This window comes from Nicotiana tabacum, chromosome 4 (assembly GCF_000715075.1).
Source record: "Nicotiana tabacum cultivar K326 chromosome 4, ASM71507v2, whole genome shotgun sequence".
NCBI classification, from domain to species: domain Eukaryota; kingdom Viridiplantae; phylum Streptophyta; class Magnoliopsida; order Solanales; family Solanaceae; genus Nicotiana; species Nicotiana tabacum.
This window is the reverse complement of record NC_134083.1, coordinates 43,682,797-43,705,022: the sequence shown is the minus strand read 5'-3', so window position 1 is coordinate 43,705,022 and position 22,226 is coordinate 43,682,797. Positions and strand designations below refer to the sequence as shown.

Genomic DNA, 22,226 nt, shown 5'->3' with positions numbered 1-22,226 from the left:
GTTAGTCCTACACTTATACTTGTCAAGGTTATCTAGTCCAGTAGGTGTCTAAACTGTCCCTCGTCACTACTCCACTAAGGTTAGTCTTGATACTTACTAGGTACCACTGTGGTGTGCTCATACTATGCTTCTGCACATTATTTTTGTAGATCTAGGTATTTCGGAGTCAGTCGATTGCTATCTAGCTATACGGATCTTGTTGTGGATACTCAAGGTAAACCTGTTGCTTCGTTCACAGACCTCGGAGTCATCTTCTGATATTGTACTTGCACTGTTTTATCTTTATTTCAAAACAGTTGTATTTGTAAACTTTCTAACAACCTCAGTAGAGCTTATGACTTGTACTGCCGATTTTGGAATTGTAAGTTTTTTATAAAGATTTCTATTTTGAAATTGTCAGATGTTAGTTAGATATTGCTATTATTTCAGTTAATGTTAGGCTTACCTAGTCCCTAAGACTAGGTGCCATCACGATATCCTATGGAGGGAATTTTGGATCATGTTAGTTGTACATATTTATTGTAACAGAGAAGGAAACTGTGCATGTAGACTCTCCAAAACAGGATGCAAAAGTTGGCATACAAGGAGAGCATTTAAATGAGGAGAAGGAGACTATGCCTTTGCAATCTCCCATTCAACAAGAAAATATTATACAACAAGGAGACGATTGCAATGAAGATTATAGTGGTATTATATGTTACAATATAATTGTAGGAAAAAAAACAACAGCTTTCATATAAGTTTCAGTTTTCCCAAAGAACTAATGCAACCAACATACAATGTTGTTCTTTTGTTTTAACTTTTGTAGATGAACCAACCGACTACATCAATGTAGGTGATTCGGACAATGACTCCAGGTTTGGAAAAAAGACAGTAACACTTGATGATTTTGAGCTGCCAGAGAACTTCTCACATATTGTTAAGTTCGACGAGGTAAATGAAGATGAAACAACCCTTGTGCATCAGGGAAGAACAAGGGTTCCTGGAAAGCATGCCAGATCCCCCTTTCTCCCTTATTTCAGTTCTGGGGGAAGCACTTCTGTTGGACCTCCTCCAATTTTCAACATCAAGCATCCATTTACTGGGGTTATTGGCGACGATGTTGATCCTGTCTTGTTGGAAGAATTCAATAAGTAGTTATACTTAAATACCGATACGGTTTCAAAGAGGTTAGATTATACAATCTTTTTAAATTATCGAGTGCATACAATTTATGAATTTTTAACTGAAACTATATAGTAATTGTACTTGCTATGTCTTTAAATAGGAGGAAGGCGCCTTATACTTTAAAAGATAACTATCTCAAGTCGTGGTTTGATCTTGGAGTGGAGAAAGTTGATAAAAGGACTGGTTTTATACTTTGGCACATCTCGGGTAAGTACTCAACAACACGGTACACGCATACCCTGGTAGAATTTAATGATTAGCTGCAGTATTCTATTGTTTTATAGTAGATTTTTTGTTTGAAAATTATAGTTAAATTGTATGAAGCATTGAGAAATAATGAAATCTATTTTTTTTTGCAGCACGTTTATGTTATTTTATACTATTTGAGGAAGAGAGGAAAGTATGGTCCTGAAAACAAAATACGGTTTACAACCACTGACTGTATGTTCAAGACTAGAATGAACAAATTTATGAGAGGTACATTAATGTTCCTGCCGATAAGAAGCTTGTTGTTGTCAAACCCCAAGACGTCATATCATAATACATATTGGGGTATCGATTACTTGTAAATGTTGCATGGGACAAAGTTGATTTTGTGATTATGCCCATAAATATTGTGGAGAAATTTTATTGGTTGTTGGCTATGTTTGACATCACCGATAGGGTTCTATATGTTTATGATTCTATGGTCTCTTCACGAAGTCACAAACTTGTTGAATCTGTTGTCGACAAGTTTGCTATTATGATCCCCCTCTACTTATCATGCACTGGCTTTTATGGCAAGTGTCCAGACATCAACTACAAGAACACAAAGGCATACATTGAAAAAGGTGTTACTGGCCCTCTTAACATTTAGTGGTTGGTCGGTAAGATACCCCAGTAAAAAGAAGGATCATTGTATGTGTTGCTTTTCCTTCTATCTATTTAACCAATCGTATTTTACATTAATGCTAAATATTTTTTCCTATTATTTTTTGCAGTGACTGTGATGTATACGTGGCGGTATTTGCAAAATATGTCAGCATTGGAGAGCTATCGATTTCAAAGGAAGACCTTTCTGATATTGATCGACACCGTAGACGCTATGGAGCGCTCCTTTGGGATTATGCTAGGAAAAAATAAGAGCTTGGTTCAATTAGTGAAAGTGAGGTAACTGGCAGATTAGCAAGAAGAAATGGTGCACCAGTTGTGAACGAGAGAACACAAATCCAGAAAAAGAAGAATTATTTTCCCTTTTCAATAGGAAAATTATAGTTAAAGTGTTTAGTTGTAGCTGGATTGTAGTAAAGTTGTAGACAAATAGTTTATTAAGAAGGAGTCAGCTGCAACTTTTTTGTAGCAGATTTGTGCTACAGTTGTTTTACCTTTTATTTTGTTATTTTATCCAGAATTCTATTACATAGAATAGAAAACATTTGTGCCTTTTTTTTGGTTGAAAGTTGTTAGTACTTGATCTCGATATTGGTAGTATATAATTTCTTTACAGCATAACTACAATTATGTATACAACTACTATACAAAAATACATAATCTATTCAATTATAGCAGTGTTGTTAGGAAAGGCTAAAAAGTAATAAATAAACCCAGTATTGGAACAAAATAACTACAAACTAATTGCATTAAGAGTTGAAATCTGTTTAGCAAATATTCATTATAGGAGACAATTTTTATTCAAATTAGCAACATAATTATACCACAACTATAATTCTTCAGAACAGAATAAATACAACTTCAAATGTCTTAAAGGACAGATTATCATCAACAGTACTCAGTAAAAAAAAATTTAAACTGTATCAACTTTAAATATGATTTGTATCTTTATTTTTGAGGTCTCCCTGACTACCTTTTCCCAGTATGTGGCTTTACAACTTTTTCAGCTATATATTGTGGCACATTCCATTTGCTTTCGTCAGGCAACGGGTCTACTGGTATTTCATAAGTCTGCAGAAGGCTCTCCCTCGTGTAATAAGGAGAACAATAGTTTTCATAAGACTTGTTCTTGTGCCTCAAAGCAGCCAAAGCATGTGCACAAGAAAGTTCATCAAGTTGGAATTGTCCACAACTACGTATCTTGTTTTGAAGGCAAATAATGAAGGGCTTCACACCATCTATCACAGTATGGATATAATCTGTTGAAGTCCTCACCTACAATTTTATTACAAACATACAACAAGTTATCAACAACAGATACAAAATAAAATAACTACAATTATACAACAATATTTCTATAATTAACAGTATATATTTATTTTGATGGAATCAATGATATGATGTTATTGGTTATAGCTTACTCTCATCTTCTGCGATAATGTCTTGTTGTCCTCCAACTCTTCGTTGTATTTTTTTCCAAGGTATGTGAACGTACCCTTTGCATTCAATAACTTTTCATTAGTCCAACGTTCAAGAAGAGTCATCATGTACTTTAATAGTTCTACTATGGGCAGCTCTCTTGCATCTTTGGTTACTATATTCAATGACTCTGCAATGTTTGATGTCATCGTCCACGTTCTGTTCACCGTAGCATGTACCCGAGACCATATGTGATAGCCAATATCGTATATGTATGCTTTAACACGTGTGTCGATCTCTTCAATCTTTGACATTCTTTCATTAAATTCATCAAGCGCGTATGATCGTGTCATGGCAAAGTAAAATTAGCTGAACTTTAGATGACCCTTCTTGAACTTTGACCTTACATTTGTCCAAATATGCCACATGCAAGCATAATGTGGCATGCTAGTATAAACAGTAGATGTTGCCTTCAAGATTCTCTCATTTCGGTCCGAAATAACACACATATTTGATTTTTCACCATATGCATGTTTGAATTGCTCAAAAACCCACCTTCATGATGCGTCATTTTCTGAATCAACAACGGCGTATGCTAGTGGGAATATGCTACCTATCACACGGGTGGCAAAAAGAAATTCAATTTCTGTAATAAAACTTGAAAATATAAAAAATACAATCTCAAAAATAATTTTATAATAATATTTTTATAATTAATCTACATTACCTGTTGCATCCATTGTGCTAGCTGTTAGCATGATTCCCTTATATGCCGACTTCAAGAAGTTGCCATCAACTACTACAACTTGCCTACAATGCTTTCAATCCTTGATAGACGCACTAAGTGCAACTAATGCATACAAGAAATAGTCATTTTCAGTCTTCTCCAATTTCACTACCGACCCTGGATAAGTCTTCTCCAGAATATACAAATAACTCGGCAAGCGACTGTAGAAATCAACAGGATGACCTCTCAAAAATTCCAAAGCCTTTTCCTTTGCTCTCCAAGCTTGCATGTATGTTAAGTTTATACCATGATCCGACAACATGTTAGTTTGTATGTCTTTTGGTGGGTATATTATCTTAGGATCCGCATATTTTGGCATCACCATGCTGCCAACTTCTATACCAGTAGGTTTGCGTTGTATATATGTGTTGTCCATCAAAGAGCATGTGTGCAAGCTGTTGAATTTTCGAACCTTGAACAATGCTGATTCATTTATGCTGGTGGACTTGAAGTGCCAAGTACAATTGTCCCCAACACATACGAGGCAGTAGCTACAGAATAAAAATAATTCAAAAAATATTATGCAAATTATAGCTACAAAATACGAGGTTGTTTATGCACAATAACTTTTCTTAAACAATTTATATACAGAAAAACTACAACTTATGCACAATACGAATTTGACAAATAAAATATTCCTACCTTCTTGCACTAGACCTTTTCACCCTAAATTAAAACTTATTCATGACAGAATAGTGCTTCATTGCACTGATAATTATTTGTTTGTCTTGGTAAACTTGGTCTACTTCAATTATATTTGGCGTATGTTCTGTTATGATGATACTTTCATATTTCACAATTGCCGGAGATGTTTGCATATTAATCAACTTCATTGTTCTTGATACTTCTCCAATTGTGTTACAATTGCTTGACAATTGTACCACGTTAGTATTACAATAATCAGAAGAACGTGCACTCAATTAAAAGTATAGTAATTCAGACCTCTGTATATTCATGTGTTCAGTATTTGACAGAATACTTGTAGAGACATAATAGTTGAACTACATTTGTTATGTAATATTATTGTAGATAATAAATAGTAAAATTGTAGAACACTTGAAATTGAAAAAACATCAGCACTGGAAAAACAGAGCAAACCTGCAATTGTGCTCGCATTCGACATACTGCATTCCAAATCGAAATCACGCATCGTTATACACAGCGGATACACTCCTAAGTTTTTGTTTTCCTTTTTCGTTTCCAAATACACTCGAACTCCCATATCGTTCCGAATTTCCATTGGAGGACAGCGTTCATTGACAGTATATTTGATTTCGATGATTTTTGCGGAGGTATCGATCATTAGATGCTCTGTAATTGCGGAATTCAATTGACTATAATCTGAATCGTCATTGACTACAATTCCGTCAACATCAAAATCTTTATATCTCCCAACGCTATCCCACCGATCATTGAGCTGAAGCATAATCACTAATTTTGACATTATGTCGCGAAATTCAATTCAATTGTAGCTAATTGTTTGCAATTGTTTTCTTCAAGACCTTTGTTTATGGAAAACCAGATAGTAGAAGGATACTACAGATATGTTGCCTTGATTATGGAGCGATGATAACTAGTGAAAATCTGCGTAATAAAAGGATTATACAAATATATTGTCTTGATTATGGTGTGTTGATTGTGTTAGTAAAATCTCTAATTGAAATATAAGCGATCACAAAATTCCGCGTCTAAATAAGGAAGACTATCGCAGAAAGGATTCTAGTTGTTTAAACAATATATATATATATATATATATATATATATATATATATATATATATATATATTGTAGCTAAAACGTGTTTAGGTCGGGTAAATATAAAAACATGGACATTTTTCGTAATAAGGTTTCAAATAATATATAGGAACGAAAAAATTCCAATACATTCGCAGTACGCTTTGTAATGATTAAAGGAAGGGCCCGATAATCCCTAATGTTGAACTATATTTTTTGCAACCTGTTTTCTCACACGGAAGTATATGTTATACTTTCAAGAAGGATATTAGTGTTGAATACAAGAGTTCTGGTCATTATGGAGCAATTAAAGCGAGATAAAGAAACCTAAACTAAATATCATTTCAAAGAAATATTAGGTATGATATGACCAAATTTCACATATATCTACGCTTAAAAACAAATACTATATGATCGAACTAAATCGATCATTTTTGTCGGTTCAATTAGTATTCATCATTTTGAAACAATGTTTATGAAATAACATTGACTTTTAGCGTTTAAAAAATATTCATGCATTTTATCCGCATAAATTGCTTTACATCAGTTATTTATTCTTGTATATAATCTTTTGATAAATTTAATTTATTGGTATATTACATAAATGATTGACTAAAGATTTACGTGCAACGTACGTATGTAGAGATTAGTAGATTTAAAAATCTGACACCTTAATTTGGTTTGGTAATTAAAAAATTCAAACCAGTCCGACCTATATACACCCCTAATCACTCTGAAATACAAAATTCACTAAAAACCCATCAACGAATTTTAGACTTCTTAGCAGAGAGGATTCTAATCGCAGGACTTAGTGATTTGCTAGAATTAAAATCAAATTTCGATTAAAGAAACATCGAAGGAAAATCATAATCAGAGAGGAAATCATAATTCGATGTTTTTTTCTTTCTACATTTCTACCCTAACCTACAAACTAAAAAAATTACTAAAAGGAAAAATATGTATCCTATTTTGCGGTACAGATTTTTTTTCTTTTTATTGAACTTTGACGAATCATACGTAATAAGGAAATTAATCTCGATTTGTCCCCAAAACTTCGGCCAAATTTTAGACTATTTTCAGTTTGAAGAATATATGCGTACTAGATAATTGTTGTTATAATTTTTATTGTCTACTTTAGCATTGTATTTTTCCTTGATAGGTAAAATATGATGTGGTACCTTTGTCTTTCACGTCCCGTAAACCCATAATAATTGCAAGGACTGCTTTAGAGTTTAAACAAATGGAGGATTTTTCTGTGAGGATCTCATTGCAAAATTTAAAAAAGAAAATTATTTACCCCAAAATTGGGTAATAATTAAATTTGTACGCGCTTTAAAGGACACGTAGTTTAATTCAACATGAACAATTAAGAATAATAGATGAATGAATTAAAGATGAAATAAACGATCAAACCGCTCGCAATGTTAAGACCAGGACAAATCTTAGATTGAATAGTGAGCTCGTCCTCGATTGGACCCTCGGTTCAAGCCCAGTTGCGCGACTAAAGAACAGAACAACTCGTTAATTGTAGCTAGAGAACAAAAGTAAATTGTTATTGCCTTGAATTACGTATTACAATGTGTCAGACTAAAAAAAAACTTCTCATTTATATAATAAAAGAGTTTAAATCTTAGTATAAGTCTAAAAAGGTAAAAAAAATCTTCATTTTCCATAATTTGTCGATCCATAATCGACATCAAGCGAGATTCGCGTCGTGATATCCGGTTGAGAGCGAGTATTCTGGCCCTCTATTCATCTGGCATAACCTTTCACCGTGTCTCCCGAGGTCTAGAACTTACACTCAGCCCGGGACGTATCGCTTTACCTTGTCCGATGTCGTAGATACAGTTCACTCTCCCCGAGTCTCCATACGAGAGGTCTCTGACCTCAATTAGAATCTTGTAGATCTGTGCTCCCCCTTCGTTCTCTCATTGAAGAGTCGGGGTAGACATTGCCCCCGATTTTATCCGTACACAGATAGTCCCCTCATTTTTCGGAAGGTAGGTTTATCGAAACAACGGGAAGCGATAAATGAATTCTGATTCCTTCCTTCGCACGTTACAACCGAGGTGACGGGTTGTCACGACCCAAAATCTTACCCGCCATGATAGCGCCTATCTTGATACTAGGCAAGCCGAAAATATCAATAACCCATAATTTCTTTTAAATACTGAAAACATAATAATTAATTTAAGGGGAAAACTCCCACCAATACTGAATATAAATTTACTCCCAAAACCCGGTATCACTGAGTACATGAGCATCTATACATTACAAGTCTGGAAAATCCGGTCTATAATAATCCGGCCAAATACAATAAACAAAAGGATAGGGAAGGAGAGACAAGGTCTGCAAAACATAGTAGGTACCTTGGAATCTCCGGAAAAAAAATCAACTGTGTGAAAGAATCAACACCCGTGGTGTCCGGGATCACCTGGATCTGGACACGAAGTGCAGGGTGTAGCATGAGTACAACCAACTCAATAAGTAACAATAATAAATAAAGAACTGAAAGTAGTGACAAGCTTCACAGCTAAGTCCAAATACTGTAATTTCCAACATAAAAAGGTAGGCATGCTTTCAAGTTCAACATTTAAAACTTCACAGAAATTTCATATCAAGTTTGACTGAAACAGAAAATAATATTTTTCCTAAATTTCTAAAATAGTGATATATGACAGCTGAAATGCAGCAAATAATGAAATCAATGCATCCTCTCAGAGTAACACTCACTCACTCCTCCCATTCACTCCAACCTCACAGTAACTCTTTCCTCACAGTCACTCTTTCCTCACAGTCGCTCATTTCTCACAGTCACTCATCACTCGGCACTCGCACTCAGCACTCTCACTCGGTACTCGTACTCAGTAGGTACCTGCGCTCACTGGGGGTGTGTACAGACTCCGGAGTGGCTCCTTCAGCCCAAGCGCTATATCAAGCCAATCATGGCATATAACAATGAAACATGATGCGATGTACAACCCGATACCATAAATATCTTTACAATTAGGCCTTCGGCCTCACTCATTTATCAACCTCTCCAGTCTCTCGGGCTCAAGATGACATGAAAATCATCCCAAAAATGATAATATGATGCATCAATATATAGCGACAGAGACTGAGATATGATATGAAATGAATGAACATGATTGAGTGTGAAATTACAATTTGAACATATAATTCAACCACAGAAATGACCCCAGTGGGTACCAATAATAACAGCATATGTCTAAGCATAATTTTTAATACGAGTCTCAACTCAATTTTCTCTAGCATGTAGAGAATGTACTCATATCAACAGATTATTCAACTACACAGTTTCATGAAATTTGACCAAGTCACAATTCCTACGGTACGCGTCACCTTAAAACCAATCACACAACATATAATCTGAGGTTGCATACCCTTAGGACCAAATTTAGAACTGTTACTTACCTCAACAAGACGAACGCAATGTCGATCAAGCTAATCAATACTCAGGAAATTTTATTCCGCACGTATCCACCTTTGAATGCCTTCTTGTTTCCTCAATTCAATGCCAACGATCCGAAACTGAAATTCACCCTTTAATGATACTACAACGCTTTACTATACTAAGCAACTTCAATCTACAATATCAACATCCAATGGGACCAACATTAGTAACCACTTCCATAGTTTAGGCCATTTAGATAATTTATCAAATACCTAGTGGGCATACATTTATACATTTCTTAACCATAGAATTAGTTCTTCCAACTACCATTATTTACTAATAATTCATCCCACCATCATTCTTTAATAACTTATAATCCTAACATCACATGTGTGACCAACCATTCTTACCCAACTAACAAAATTCCATCAAATAATCACTTTTCAATTTCTACAATGGGTATTCATTTAAATTGAGAATTTTTGGCTTCCAATCACTATACCATGAGTTTCAATACTTTATTCATACTCATATTTCCATAATAAATCCATACATGTATACATAATACTCTCACACCCAAGAATCTTACTTCTTATGACCTACTTTTAATCCAAATCCCTAAATTGAAAAATAGGGTATGTATCCTTACCTCTTTGATGAAGATCTTGTGATTAGCTTTCTTGATTCTTGGAGATAGGTGCAAGATTGAATGATTAGAATGTTAGGTTTACTCATTCTCTCTCTAAAATGCTCTTACATCTCTCTAAAATATCAGGTTTTAGCTCAAAAATGACTTAATCCCTCTCCCTACCCGGCCTTGGGGGTACTAAATGAGCTCCTACGTGCGCGGCCGCACACCTGGGGCAGAAAGTCTCAAATATGCGCGGCCGCACATCTGGGAGTGCATATAACCCAGGTCAAGTAAAATGGCCATAACATTCCTTATACATATCCAAATTACGAACGGTTTAATGCATTGGAAACTAGATTCAAAGGGCTTTAATCGGATAGGTTATACACCATATAACTCTTCATATCTTGAGAGTTAGGCTCGTTTGAAGTTAGATCTTGTGCAAACTCACTTGAAACTTCATCCCATCATATAATTTTCAACTTAACTTAGCCTTAAGGCTCTTCTTAGACCCTAAACCATTCTTAATGCACCTCATACATAAATTATCATGATAAATTAATTTCATTGAAATTACCAGTCTTGTTAATACCCGGATTGATATAATTAGCACATGCCAATCTTCTTAATGGTCTTAAAACACATAGAAATTTTTCGGGGTGTTACATTCTCTCCCACTTAAGAACATTCGTCCTCGAATATTTTACAAGTCATTATTAGGCACAGTGTTATCCTCTCTTCACCTTAACCATCATCTCTAATCGTTCTTAACTTCATATAGAACTTAGATATTCTTCCAGCATTTCAACTTCTTTAAGGCCCTAAATTTTGGCTAACTCCCAAATTTTTCAGAAATTTCGGTAGAGTGTCCTCTGCAATTGGGCCTAACCACCTGCCAGAGAATCACCAAAACCAGTCCTAACAACATATTCATGAACCAACGACGCATCATAACATTAAAACAATGCCAATCGTGGCCTCACGAATAGTATACTACCAAAAAGGAACACATTTAACATCAGCTATACAGTTGATACATAATTCATATAAGGTAACTCTTAGAATTTTCTTAGAACACAACTTTATAAATACATGACTATTCAAACAAATGAGTTTACTTCTTTTTCATTTCTTCCTCGGCTTCCCAAGTGGCCTCTTCAACCTGTTGGTTTCACCACAACACTTTCAAGGAGGCAATTTCTTTATTTCTCAACTTTCGAACATGCTGGTCTAAAATGACCACTGGCTCCAAAATATAAGTCAAATTACCGTCCAGCTGCACTGTACTGAAATCCAAAATATGAGACGGATCCCCAACATACTTTCGGAGCATGGACACATGGAACACTGGATGAACACCTGATAGACTAGGTGGCAAGGCAAGTTCATAAGCCACCTCTACCGTCTCGCATATAAAGCTTCATATACTGAGGGATCAACTTGCCCTTTTTCCCAAACCTCAACACACCCTTCATGGGCGAAATCTTGAGCATAACCTTCTCCCCAACCATGTAAGCAACATCATGGACCTTCCGGTCGGCATAACTCTTGTGTCTAGACTGCACTGTGCGAAGCCGTTCCTAAATCACTTTGACCTTCTCCAAAGCATCCTGAACCAAATCAGTACCCAATAGTCTAGCCTCACCCGGCTCAAACCAACCCATCGGAGACCGGCACCGTCTCCCATACAAAGCCTCATACGAGGCCATATGAATGCTCGACTGGTAGCTGTTATTGTAAGCAAACTCCGCGAGTGGTAGAAATTGATCCAAAGAACCCCCAAAATCCATGACACAAGCACGTAGCATATCCTCCAACATCTGAATAGTGCGCTCGGACTGTCTGTCCATCTGAGGGTAAAATGTTGTACTCAACTGAACCCGTGTGCCCAATTCTCACTACACTGCTCTCCAAAACTGTGATGTAAACTACGTGCACCGATCTAAAATGATGGACACTGGCACACCGTGTAGACGAACAATCTCACGGATATAAATCTCAGCCAACCGCTTCGAAGAATAATTAGTACCAACTGGAATAAAATGCGCATAATTGGTCAACCGATCCACAATCACCCAAACAACATTAAACTTTCTCAAAGTCTGTGGGAGCCCAACTACGAAGTCCATGGTAATACACTCCTACTTCCACTCCGGAATTTCAAGTCTCTGAAGCAATTCGCCCGGTCTCTGATACTCATACTTCACATGTTGACAATTTAAACACCGAGCTACAAACCCAACTATATCTTTCTGCATTCGCCTCCACCAATAGTGCTGCCTCAAATCCTGATACATCCTTTCAGCACCTGGATGAATGGAGTACCACGAGCTGTGAGCTTCCTAGAGAATCAACTCACGTAAATCATCTACATTAGGCACACATAGCCTACTCTGCATCTATAATACACTATCATCCCCAATGGTGAATTCCTTGGCATCACCGTGCTGAACTGTGTCTTTAAGGACAAGCAAATGGGGATCATCATAATGGCACTCTCTGATGCGATCATATAAAGAAGACCGAGAAACCACACAAGCCAAAACTCGACTCGGCTTGGAAATATCCAATCTAACAAACTGGTTAGCCAAGGCCTGAACATCCAAGGCTAAAGGCCTCTCTACTACCGGTAATTATGCTAAGCCGCCCAAACTCTCCACCTTACAACTCAAGGCATCGGCTACCACATTGGCCTTTCCGGGATGATAGATAATAGTGATTTTCATAATCCTTAAGCAACTCTAACCACCTCCGCTGCCGCAAATTAAGATCCTTCTGTTTAAACAGATGTTGTAGTCTCCGGTGATCGGTATAAACCTCACAATGGACACCGTACAAATAATGCCGCCAAATCTTCAAGGCATGAACAATAGTTGCTAACTCAAGGTCATGGACCGGATAATTCTTCTCATGCTTACGCAACACCCATCATAAAATACCTCAAACATCCGCTAAGTTCGCATTTATTCTCGTGACAGCCAAGCCAACTTTCTCAACAGGATTCAAATTCAAATCTCAACACATACGCCTAGCTGGTAGAAAAGAAACTCTCCACTCAATATTATAAGGAACACACCTACGTAGATTACTCGGCCTGAGATAAACCATCTATTTAGCCTCAAATTGGCATATTGCTATACCCTTTCGCAGCCACAATTACCACAGAATCACTTAATATTTCTGAGTTTGAACACATCAATATGACATGAAGATCTACTTCGCTTCACAATTAAATAGCATGACAGATCCCTCAATGCACTCACAACTCAAGACTGTACGTCACATCAAAACAGGAATCAAGTACCCAATAGCAAACTCTTGAGTCACAAGTAAAATTTATTTGTCTCATTCAATCCATCTGAACACATCCCGCATCCACATCATACTTATCATATAGTCATTCAACCTCTCATCGAGCCACAAACTCCACTCATAGGAATACTACCAAACACATAAGTCCAATTGCATAGGTTCTCACAACCGAAACTACCGAGCTTAATTTGCGGTCTAACTCTGGCTTCAAGTCCTCCAGACTAGCCTATCAACAAAATACAGAATACTTATCTCGAACCTCGTTAATGGAATCACAAGCCAGTGATACACAGCCGATACTGAGCGCTCACATGCGCACACGAATGCGTGGAAAGAATTCAAAGAGTTATGTTTCAAGCTGAATTAATTTCGCACGATAGAATACAAGAAAGTGAAATTTTCCTAAGGTTTCGGCAGCCTCTTGAAGATAAGTACAAACATCTCTGTACCGATCCACAAGACTCTATTAAACCTGCTCATGACTCGTGAGACCTATGTAACCTAAGCTTTGATACCAACTTGTCACGAACCAAAATCTCACACGTCATGATGGCGCCTATCTCGATACTAGGCAAGCCGACAACCTCGATAACCCATAATTTCTTTTAAATACTGAAAACATAATAATTAATTTAAGGGGAAAGCTCCCACGAATACTGAATACAAATTTACTCCCAAACTCCGGTGTCACTGAGTACATGAGCATCTATACATTACAAGTATGGGAAACTCGGTCTATAATAATCCGAGACCAAATACGATAAACAAAAGGATAAGGAAGGAGAGACAAGATCTGCGAAACATAGCAGGTACCTCTGAATCTCCGGGAAAAAAAATCAACTGTATGAAAGAATCAACACCCGCGGTGTCCGGGATCACCTGGATCTGCACACGAAGTGCAGCGTGTAGTATGAGTACAACCAACTCAGTAAGTAACAATAATAAATAAAGAACTGAAAGTAGTGACGAGCTTCACAGCTAAGTCCAAATACTGTAATTTCCAACATGAAAAGGTAGGCATGCTTTCAAGTTCAACATTTAAAATTTCACAAAAATTTCATCTCAAGTTTAACTGAAACAGAAAATAATATTTTTCCGAAATTTCCAAAATAGTGATATATGACAGTTGAAATGTAACAAATAATGAAATCAATGCATTCTCTCAGAGTAACAGTCACTCAGTCCTCCCATTCACACCAACATCACAGTCACTCTTTCCTCACATTCACTCTTTCCTCACAGTCGCTCATTCCACAGAGTCACTCATCACTCGGCACTCGCACCCGGCACTCGCACTCGGCACTCGCACTAAGTAGGTACTTGCGCTCACTGGGGTGTGTACAAACTTCGGAGGTGCTCCTTCAGCCCAAACGTTATATCAAGCCAATCATGGTATATAACAATGAAACATGCCACGGCGTGCAGCCCGATCCCATAAATATCCTCACAATTAGGTCATCAGCCTCACTCAGTCATCAACCTCTCCAGTCTCTCGGGCTCAAGATGTCATGAAAATCATCCAAAAATGATAATATGATGCATCAATATATAGCGACAGAAACTGAGATATGATATGAAATGAATGAACATTACTGAGTGTGAAATTACAATTTGAACATATAATTCAACTACAGAAATGACCCCAGTGGGTTCCAATAATAACAACATATATCTAAGCATGATTTTTAATACAAGTCTCAGCTCAATTTTCTCTAGCACGTAAAAAATGTACTGATATCAACAGATTATTCAACTACACAGTTCCATGAAATTTGACCAAGTCACAATTCCTACGGTGCGCGTCACCTCAAAACCAATCACACAACATATAATCTGAGGCTTCATACCCTTAGGACCAAATTTAGAACTGTTAATTACCTCAACAAGACGAACGCAATGTCGAGCAAGCTAATCAATACTCAAGAAATTCCATTCCGCACGTATCCACCTTTGAGTGCCTTCTTGTTTCCTCAATTCAATGCCAATGATCCGAAACTGAAATTCACCCCTTAATGATACTACAACGATTTACTATACTAAGCAACTTCAATCTACAATATCAACATCCAATGGGACCAACATTAGTAACCAATTCCATAGTTTAGGTCATTTAGACAATTTACCAAACACCTAGTGGGCATACATTTATACATTTCTTAATCATAGAATTAGTTCTTCCAACTACCATCATTTACCAACAATTCATCCCACCATCATTCTTTAACAACTTATAATCCTAACATCACATGTGTGACCAACCATTCTCACCCAACCAACAAAATTCTATCAAATAATCACTTTTCAATTTCTACAATGGGTATTCATTTAAATTGAGAATTTTTGGCTTCCAATCACTATACCATGAGTTCCAATACTTTATTCATACTCAAATTTCCATAATAAATCCATACATGTATACATAATACTCTCACACCCAAGAATCATACTTCTTATGACCTACTTTTAATCCAAATCCCGATATTGAAAACTAGGGTATGGAACCTTACCTCTTTGATGAAGATCTTGTGATTAGCTTCCTTAATTCTTGAAGATTGGTGTAAGATTGGATGATTAGAATGTTAGGTTTACTCATTCTCTCTCTAAAATGATCTTATATCTCTCTAAAATATCAGATTTTAGCTCAAAAATGACTTAACCCCTCTCCTACCCGGCCTTGGGGGTATTAAATGAGCTCTTACGTGCGCGGCCTCGCACTTGAGGCAGAAAGTGTCATATATGCGCGGTCGCTCATCTGGGCGCGCATATGACACAGGTCCAATAATATTGCCATAACTCTCTTTATACATATCCAAATGAAGAACGGTTTGATGCATTGGAAACTAGACTCAAAGAGATTAATCTGATAGGTTATACACCATATAACTCTTCACATCTTGAGATTTATGCTTGTTTGAATTTAGATCTTGTGCAAACTCACTTGAAACTTCATCCCATCATATAATTTTCAACTTGACTTAGCCTTAGGGCTCTTCTTAGACCCTAAACCATTCTTAATGTACCTCATACATATATTATCATGATTAATTTATATCATTCTTGTTCATACCCGAATTGATATAATTAGCACCCGTCAATCTTCTTAATGGTCTTAAAATACTTCAAAATTTTTCGGGGTGTTACACGAGTCAACGAAACATCTCATCAGTCACGTCATTTTAACTTCTGACACGTGTCAGCTGCCGGTTGACTATCTTCAAATGTGAAACATCATGCATTGATTGTCTTTCCTCTATAAAAGCTCGGGCCCTTTTACACTTATCCACTTTCCAATTACAGAACTAATTTGATTGACCCTCAGATTTTCTACGTTCCTTTAACTTTTTACTTCAAAGCTCTATCGAGAATGACTTCAACATCGAAAAGGCCTCCAATCAACAAGATCGAGGCGACGTAGAATGAAGGTACATATGCTCTGTTACTAAGGAGACACTACCCACTGTCCGGGTAGACTGTAACTGGGAGGGAAAGGAGGTGGTCGTCCGCAGGCCCAATGAAGACATCACTACTCACATAGAGGGGTACTAAAGTGTTTACCGATGGTAGGCTAGAATCACGTGTTTTAGTCATAGTTTGTACTCTAATTACTGTATTTTACTTGTGTTTGAGCTTAAATATTAGTGTATTGCACTTATTATGTATTTTGTGCCTTACAGGAAGTGATTTCGAGTTAAAATGATATTCGGGAGGTAAATTGAACAAGTTGGAGCTTTGACGTCTACGTAAAAGCTCAAGGGATTAACCAGGATCGCGTTCAGGGGTCGAGGACTAAGTCACGATGTCAAAACGTGAATAAAAAGAGTAACTATGGAAAACCTCCATTGCCGCGCTGCATGGGGAGGCGCGACAGTGTAATTTATGTTACTTCCTGTCAGAACATGCTCTCTGAACTTCCCCAATATCACCCCGCATGGGGTGGCGCTCTTGTGCATGTTTCTCAGAGTATTTGTCCTGTTTCAACTTGAAAAAGGTAATTTCGCCTGGGCTCACTCCTACAGGGTATAAATACACTAGAAAGTTGTTTTCGATGGGACTTTTGACCTTGGAAGCTTTGGGAGATAATTTGAGGCTACAAGATACAAGATTTCATCATCTTACCATCAATTCAAGATGGGAGTTTGGATTGTAACATTAGATTGATATTTTCTCATTCTTTAATTACATTTGTGATGACTTCCTCCACAATTATGGAGTAGTTTCCTATAGGGTTTGACGGATTTGGTGTGTTGATAAATATTTATGGATTTTAACTCTAGTTCGTGGTTGAATTCGTTTATGGAGTTTTGAATTGTTGCAACTCTATTCATCAGTTTATTTAATCGAAAGATGAATATCTTTGTGATTATCTTTGCATTATTTTGTTTGATTTAATTCGTTGATTCTCTTAAGTAATCGGAAGAGCTTGTTGAATTGTTGATTAAATCAAGTTAGGAGAATATTCGAGAGACGTTTTCCTAAGGACCAATCCATTAACGCATGCTTGCATACTTCACTGTGCTTATATTAGTTCACCTCATAGAGTTAAGATTTAATTGAAGAGGATTCTTGACTACAGTTTTGAACTAATCTTCAAGTGAATTCGTGAGTATTATTAGAATATTAGAATGAATTAAACTAGAGTTAAATCTCAAATAGCTATTTTGTACCTATCCTATCAAACCCTTATTCCTCACATTGATAAGAAACCAATTCTGCGAATCTATAATTCCTTGATGTCAATTGTAAATTGCTTTATTTTAGCAGTTAAACTTAGTTTATAATCATTTAACTCAAGTGTTGAGCCTCCTAAATAGCAGTTAACCCATAAATTACTCGAACATTATTTAAATCCAATCCCTGTGGAGTCGATATTATACTATATTATATTTAATTAGCAAGCATCAATTTCGTGTTGTGTTTTGCGCTCGTCAAATTTTGGCGTCGTTGCCGGGGCTTGGCAATCAATAATGTTCAAATTAGTTTTTGGTACTCATTAAGGAATTTATTTTATTTTATTCTATTTTTCTTTTATTTTATTCACGGGTTTCCTCTTTCGTGTGCAGGCAACAAATTGATATCTCTGGTGTATGACTCGATCTTCTTCAAAGGAATTGATTCCATAAAATCTAGAGGTAGAAAAGAGTCTGCGACAGTTAAGGAAAAAGAAAGAACTCACCGGGAAGTTCTTGGGGAAACCTTCAATCTAAGAATACATGGCTAATAACGGTAAAGATGAGGTAAATTTAGTTGTAAGAGAAGCATCACAGCACAGAGTAGAAGCTACAAGGATAGCAGCTGAGGCAGCCCGTAGAGCTGCTGATGAGACCGTCAACGATGATGGGTGTCGGAGATTAGCAGCTGAAGATTAGTTCGAGAATGTTGTACCCATGCCTGGTAAAGCATTGGGTGATTATGCCAGACTAGTCTACAATTAGGGTATGTCCAGTGTCAGACCTCCACCAGTAGCAGTGAATAATTTTGAGTTGAAGCAAGGCTTGCTTCAAATATCGAGAACAAATGTGTCTTCAGAGGGAAGGTGAATGAGGATCCTAACACTTACTTGATGGATTTTGAGGAAATCATGAACGCCTTCTAGTACAACGGAGTGTCAAAAGATGCAGTATACTTAAGGGAATTCCCCTTTTCACTAAAGGATGATGTGATGCACTGGCTTCGAAGCTTACAACCAGGGTCGATCGGGACATAGGAATATATGAATAAAACTTTTCTCGACAAATACTTCTCAGCTACTAAAACAGTGAAATTCAGAAGGGAAATTCACAACTTCTGCCAAATGGACACTGAAACAGTTTTTGAGGCTTGGGAAAGATTCAAGGAGATGGTGAGAAAGTTTCAGCATAACGGTATTAAATTGTGGATGCAACTCCTGGAGTTTTTGGGATGGACTGATACCTACCTCACGACGAACTCTGAACACTACAGTCGGAGGTCATTTAATGAAGAAGACTCCTGGGAGATTGTGGCGATTCTTGACAAGCTATCTGAAGATGCTAACCAGTAGCCTGCTAAGAGTAATGATAGAAGAAGATCAGTTGGGTTTCATTAAGTAGATTCTAACACAGTAGTGCAAGCCCAACTAGATTCCATGTCCAAAGAGATAAGAAAGTTGACCTTAGCCAAGGTCCGGAGCCAGCCATCACCAGTTTGTGATTTTTGTGAAATGGGCCATCCAACGCACGAGTGTTAGGCCTTAGCTGTAGATGAAGTGGTAAATATTGTGGGAATTGTTTATAGAGGCAACTACCAGAGTGGTAATAATTTTAATTGTATGGGACAGAGGCACCCAGGAGTTTCTTGGAATTCACCAAGTGGTAGCCTGAACTCATGGCAGCAAAATAACTCTAGACCTCAGGGACAAGGAGCTCCAGGCTTTCAAAATCAGCATAGGCAGCAATATCAGCCTACACAGTCTAATCAATCTAGAATGGAAGATCTAATGAAGGCCTTCATCATCAAGACAGATGAGAGGCTTGACACCCATGGTGCAAATATCAAAGAACTGGGCACATCATTTTGAAACCTGGAAAGACGGGTTGGAAACTAGCTACTCTATTGTCTGAGAGGGTTCCAGGAACGCTCCCTGCTGATACTAAAAGAAATCCAAAAGAGACAATAAATGCAGTGTCCTTGAGGAGTGGGCACGAGTTGGAGGATCCTATAGCAAAGGAAAAGGAGGAGCCGATTGGAAAACTGGTAGACATTATGGAAGAGCAGAAAAATAGCAACATTCAAAAAGGTGCGAGGATGGTAGATGATGGTCTGAAGAAGAAGGGGGAGACTAGATCTTAGAAAAAGAAGAAAAAATGGTAATTCGACAAATAATGAGACTGAAGAGAGCAAATACATGCCAGCTCTACATTTTCCCCAAAAGCAAAGAAGAGAGAAGTTAGACAAACAATTCGAGCACTTTCTAGAAGTGTTCAAGCAGGTGCATGTGAATATACCTTTCACAAAGGTTCTTTCTCAAATGCCAGCTTATGCTAAATTCGTGAAGGAGATATTGTCCGAGAAGAGGAAAGTGGAAGAGACATCAGTTGTCAAGCTGACAGAGCATTGTAGTGCCATCTTACAAAATAAGCTCCCTAAAATAAATGGAGATCCAGGGAGTATTACTATACCTTGCTCTTTAGGAAGTACTAAATTTCAAAAATCTTTATGTGAATTAGGTACTTCTAATAATATTATGCCTTTGTCTATTTTCAAGAAATTAGATGGAGATATTGAAGAAAGCAGGTTGATACATGTGTCCTTGCAGCTGGCGGATCATACCACAATCATACCTGAAGGAATAGTGAAAGATGTGTTGGTTCGGGTAGACAAATTTATGTTTCCTGTGGACTTTATTATGGTGAACATGGAGGAAAATAGGGAGGTCCCTCTTATTTTAGTAAGACCATTCTTAGCTACGGGAAGAGCAATTCTAGATCAGGAAAGGCAACCCATGCTCAGAATGGGGGATGAAAGGCTAATCTTCAAGATGGAAGGAGAAAGGGGGGCCTGAAAGAGTAAATTGGAAAGAGTGAAGCTGATAAGTGTGGGGTGTACCCAAAGAAGGCATAAAATAAGCTCTCATCGTGGATGTGTGCACTGGGTCGAGCGTGCAAAGGAGATTCTGACTTCGATTCAGACCCCGACTAGATGAATCAGGAAAGTTTCCTTTACCTCTTGCTTTTTATTTGTATGTCATGTGGATATGCCACCGTTTAAAGTGTGGGGTGGGGAATGTATCTATGTATATGTGTGTTTGTAATCATTTTTTTTATTGAAAAAAAAACCCTACGATGGATCTCCCCGGCTGTCTTCTTGAGGGATTATAGTCAAAGAAAAAAGACTTTAGCCTTTTGTTTGTGTTTTGTTTTCTTAGGTAGTTTAACAATTCCCCTTTGGTTCTTATTTGTGTCGCGGTTCATTTCCAAGGATTTTGCTTGAACGTGGTGTAGTTAGTTTTTCTTTTAGTAGGAGTAGTGAAGTCTTGTGTTAGGTGTTAAAGGGAGATAATTTTTCTGGACTTTGTTGTGCCTTGAGAGCAGTGAGTGCCTGATTTGTGATGCCTAGGCTCAGTTTTTGACTCCTAAATAAGTACCTTGAATTTTGTGATTGTAACATTGCTTACTGCTTTGACTGGAGAGTCGGTATAGATCTGATCCTAAGTGAGTTACGTGTCAATGTGTGTGTGAGATTTTGTTATGTTCTGTGCATGTCAGTTGATGTCTAGAACTTACTTCATGTGTTTCCAAAGTGAAATAGTAGTCTTGTTCAGTCTAGAAAGTGATATAGGCATTTCTTTATTGAGCCAGATATATGCTTTTACCCACCAAATTAATGTGTATATTAGTTAGCTTCGTTGAGCCTTTAATCATATTTCTTTGGCAACCAAACTACAAGCTTGACCCCTTTGTTTGAATTGTCTATATGTTTGAACCTTTTTACCTCTCGTGAGCACTTGAAATAGTTATGAGCCTGTGAAAGAGAAAGTTGAGGTATGGTCGGGTTTTGAGTGGAACTATAGAAAAAGGAGAAAGGTGCGCTAGTTGAAAAATTGTGAGAGCCATTTGTAGAGAATTGAAAAAAAAAAGTTTGATTGAAAAGGGAAAAAAATCAGAACTTAGAAAAGAAAAAATGAATTCCATGCTAGTGGTAGTTCTCATCTTGTTTGTGCTTAAAGATATTAGGAGTTGATGCTATTATGAATGAAGGTTCGGGTTTGGTTCAACATAAGTGTGGGGTTTGAATTGTTAATGTATATATATTAAAGTGCTTAGGGAGGTGTAGTCACTATATCCAAATCTATCCTACTCGTCCCGCAACCTACATTACAACCAAATTAAGTCCTACTTGATCCTTGACTGACCAAGCTCAATTAGTAAAGTATT

The 22,226-nt window shown here is 37.1% G+C and overlaps 2 protein-coding genes across 2 annotated transcripts; one reads left to right on the top strand and one right to left on the bottom strand.

Moving 5' to 3' along the window:
• Positions 1 to 3,006: 3,006 nt before the first annotated feature.
• LOC107810822 (uncharacterized) lies at positions 3,007 to 3,770 on the bottom strand. Its single transcript, XM_016635651.1, has 2 exons — positions 3,459 to 3,770; positions 3,007 to 3,312 (listed from the first exon to the last, which is right to left on the bottom strand). The coding sequence occupies exons 1-2, from the start codon at positions 3,768 to 3,770 to the stop codon at positions 3,007 to 3,009; spliced, it is 618 nt and encodes a 205-aa protein (XP_016491137.1).
• Positions 3,771 to 20,197: 16,427 nt separating this feature from the next.
• Positions 20,198 to 20,854, top strand: LOC107810823 (uncharacterized). The gene is made up of 2 exons (XM_016635652.2): positions 20,198 to 20,408; positions 20,520 to 20,854. The coding sequence occupies exons 1-2, from the start codon at positions 20,198 to 20,200 to the stop codon at positions 20,852 to 20,854; spliced, it is 546 nt and encodes a 181-aa protein (XP_016491138.1).
• Positions 20,855 to 22,226: the final 1,372 nt, after the last annotated feature.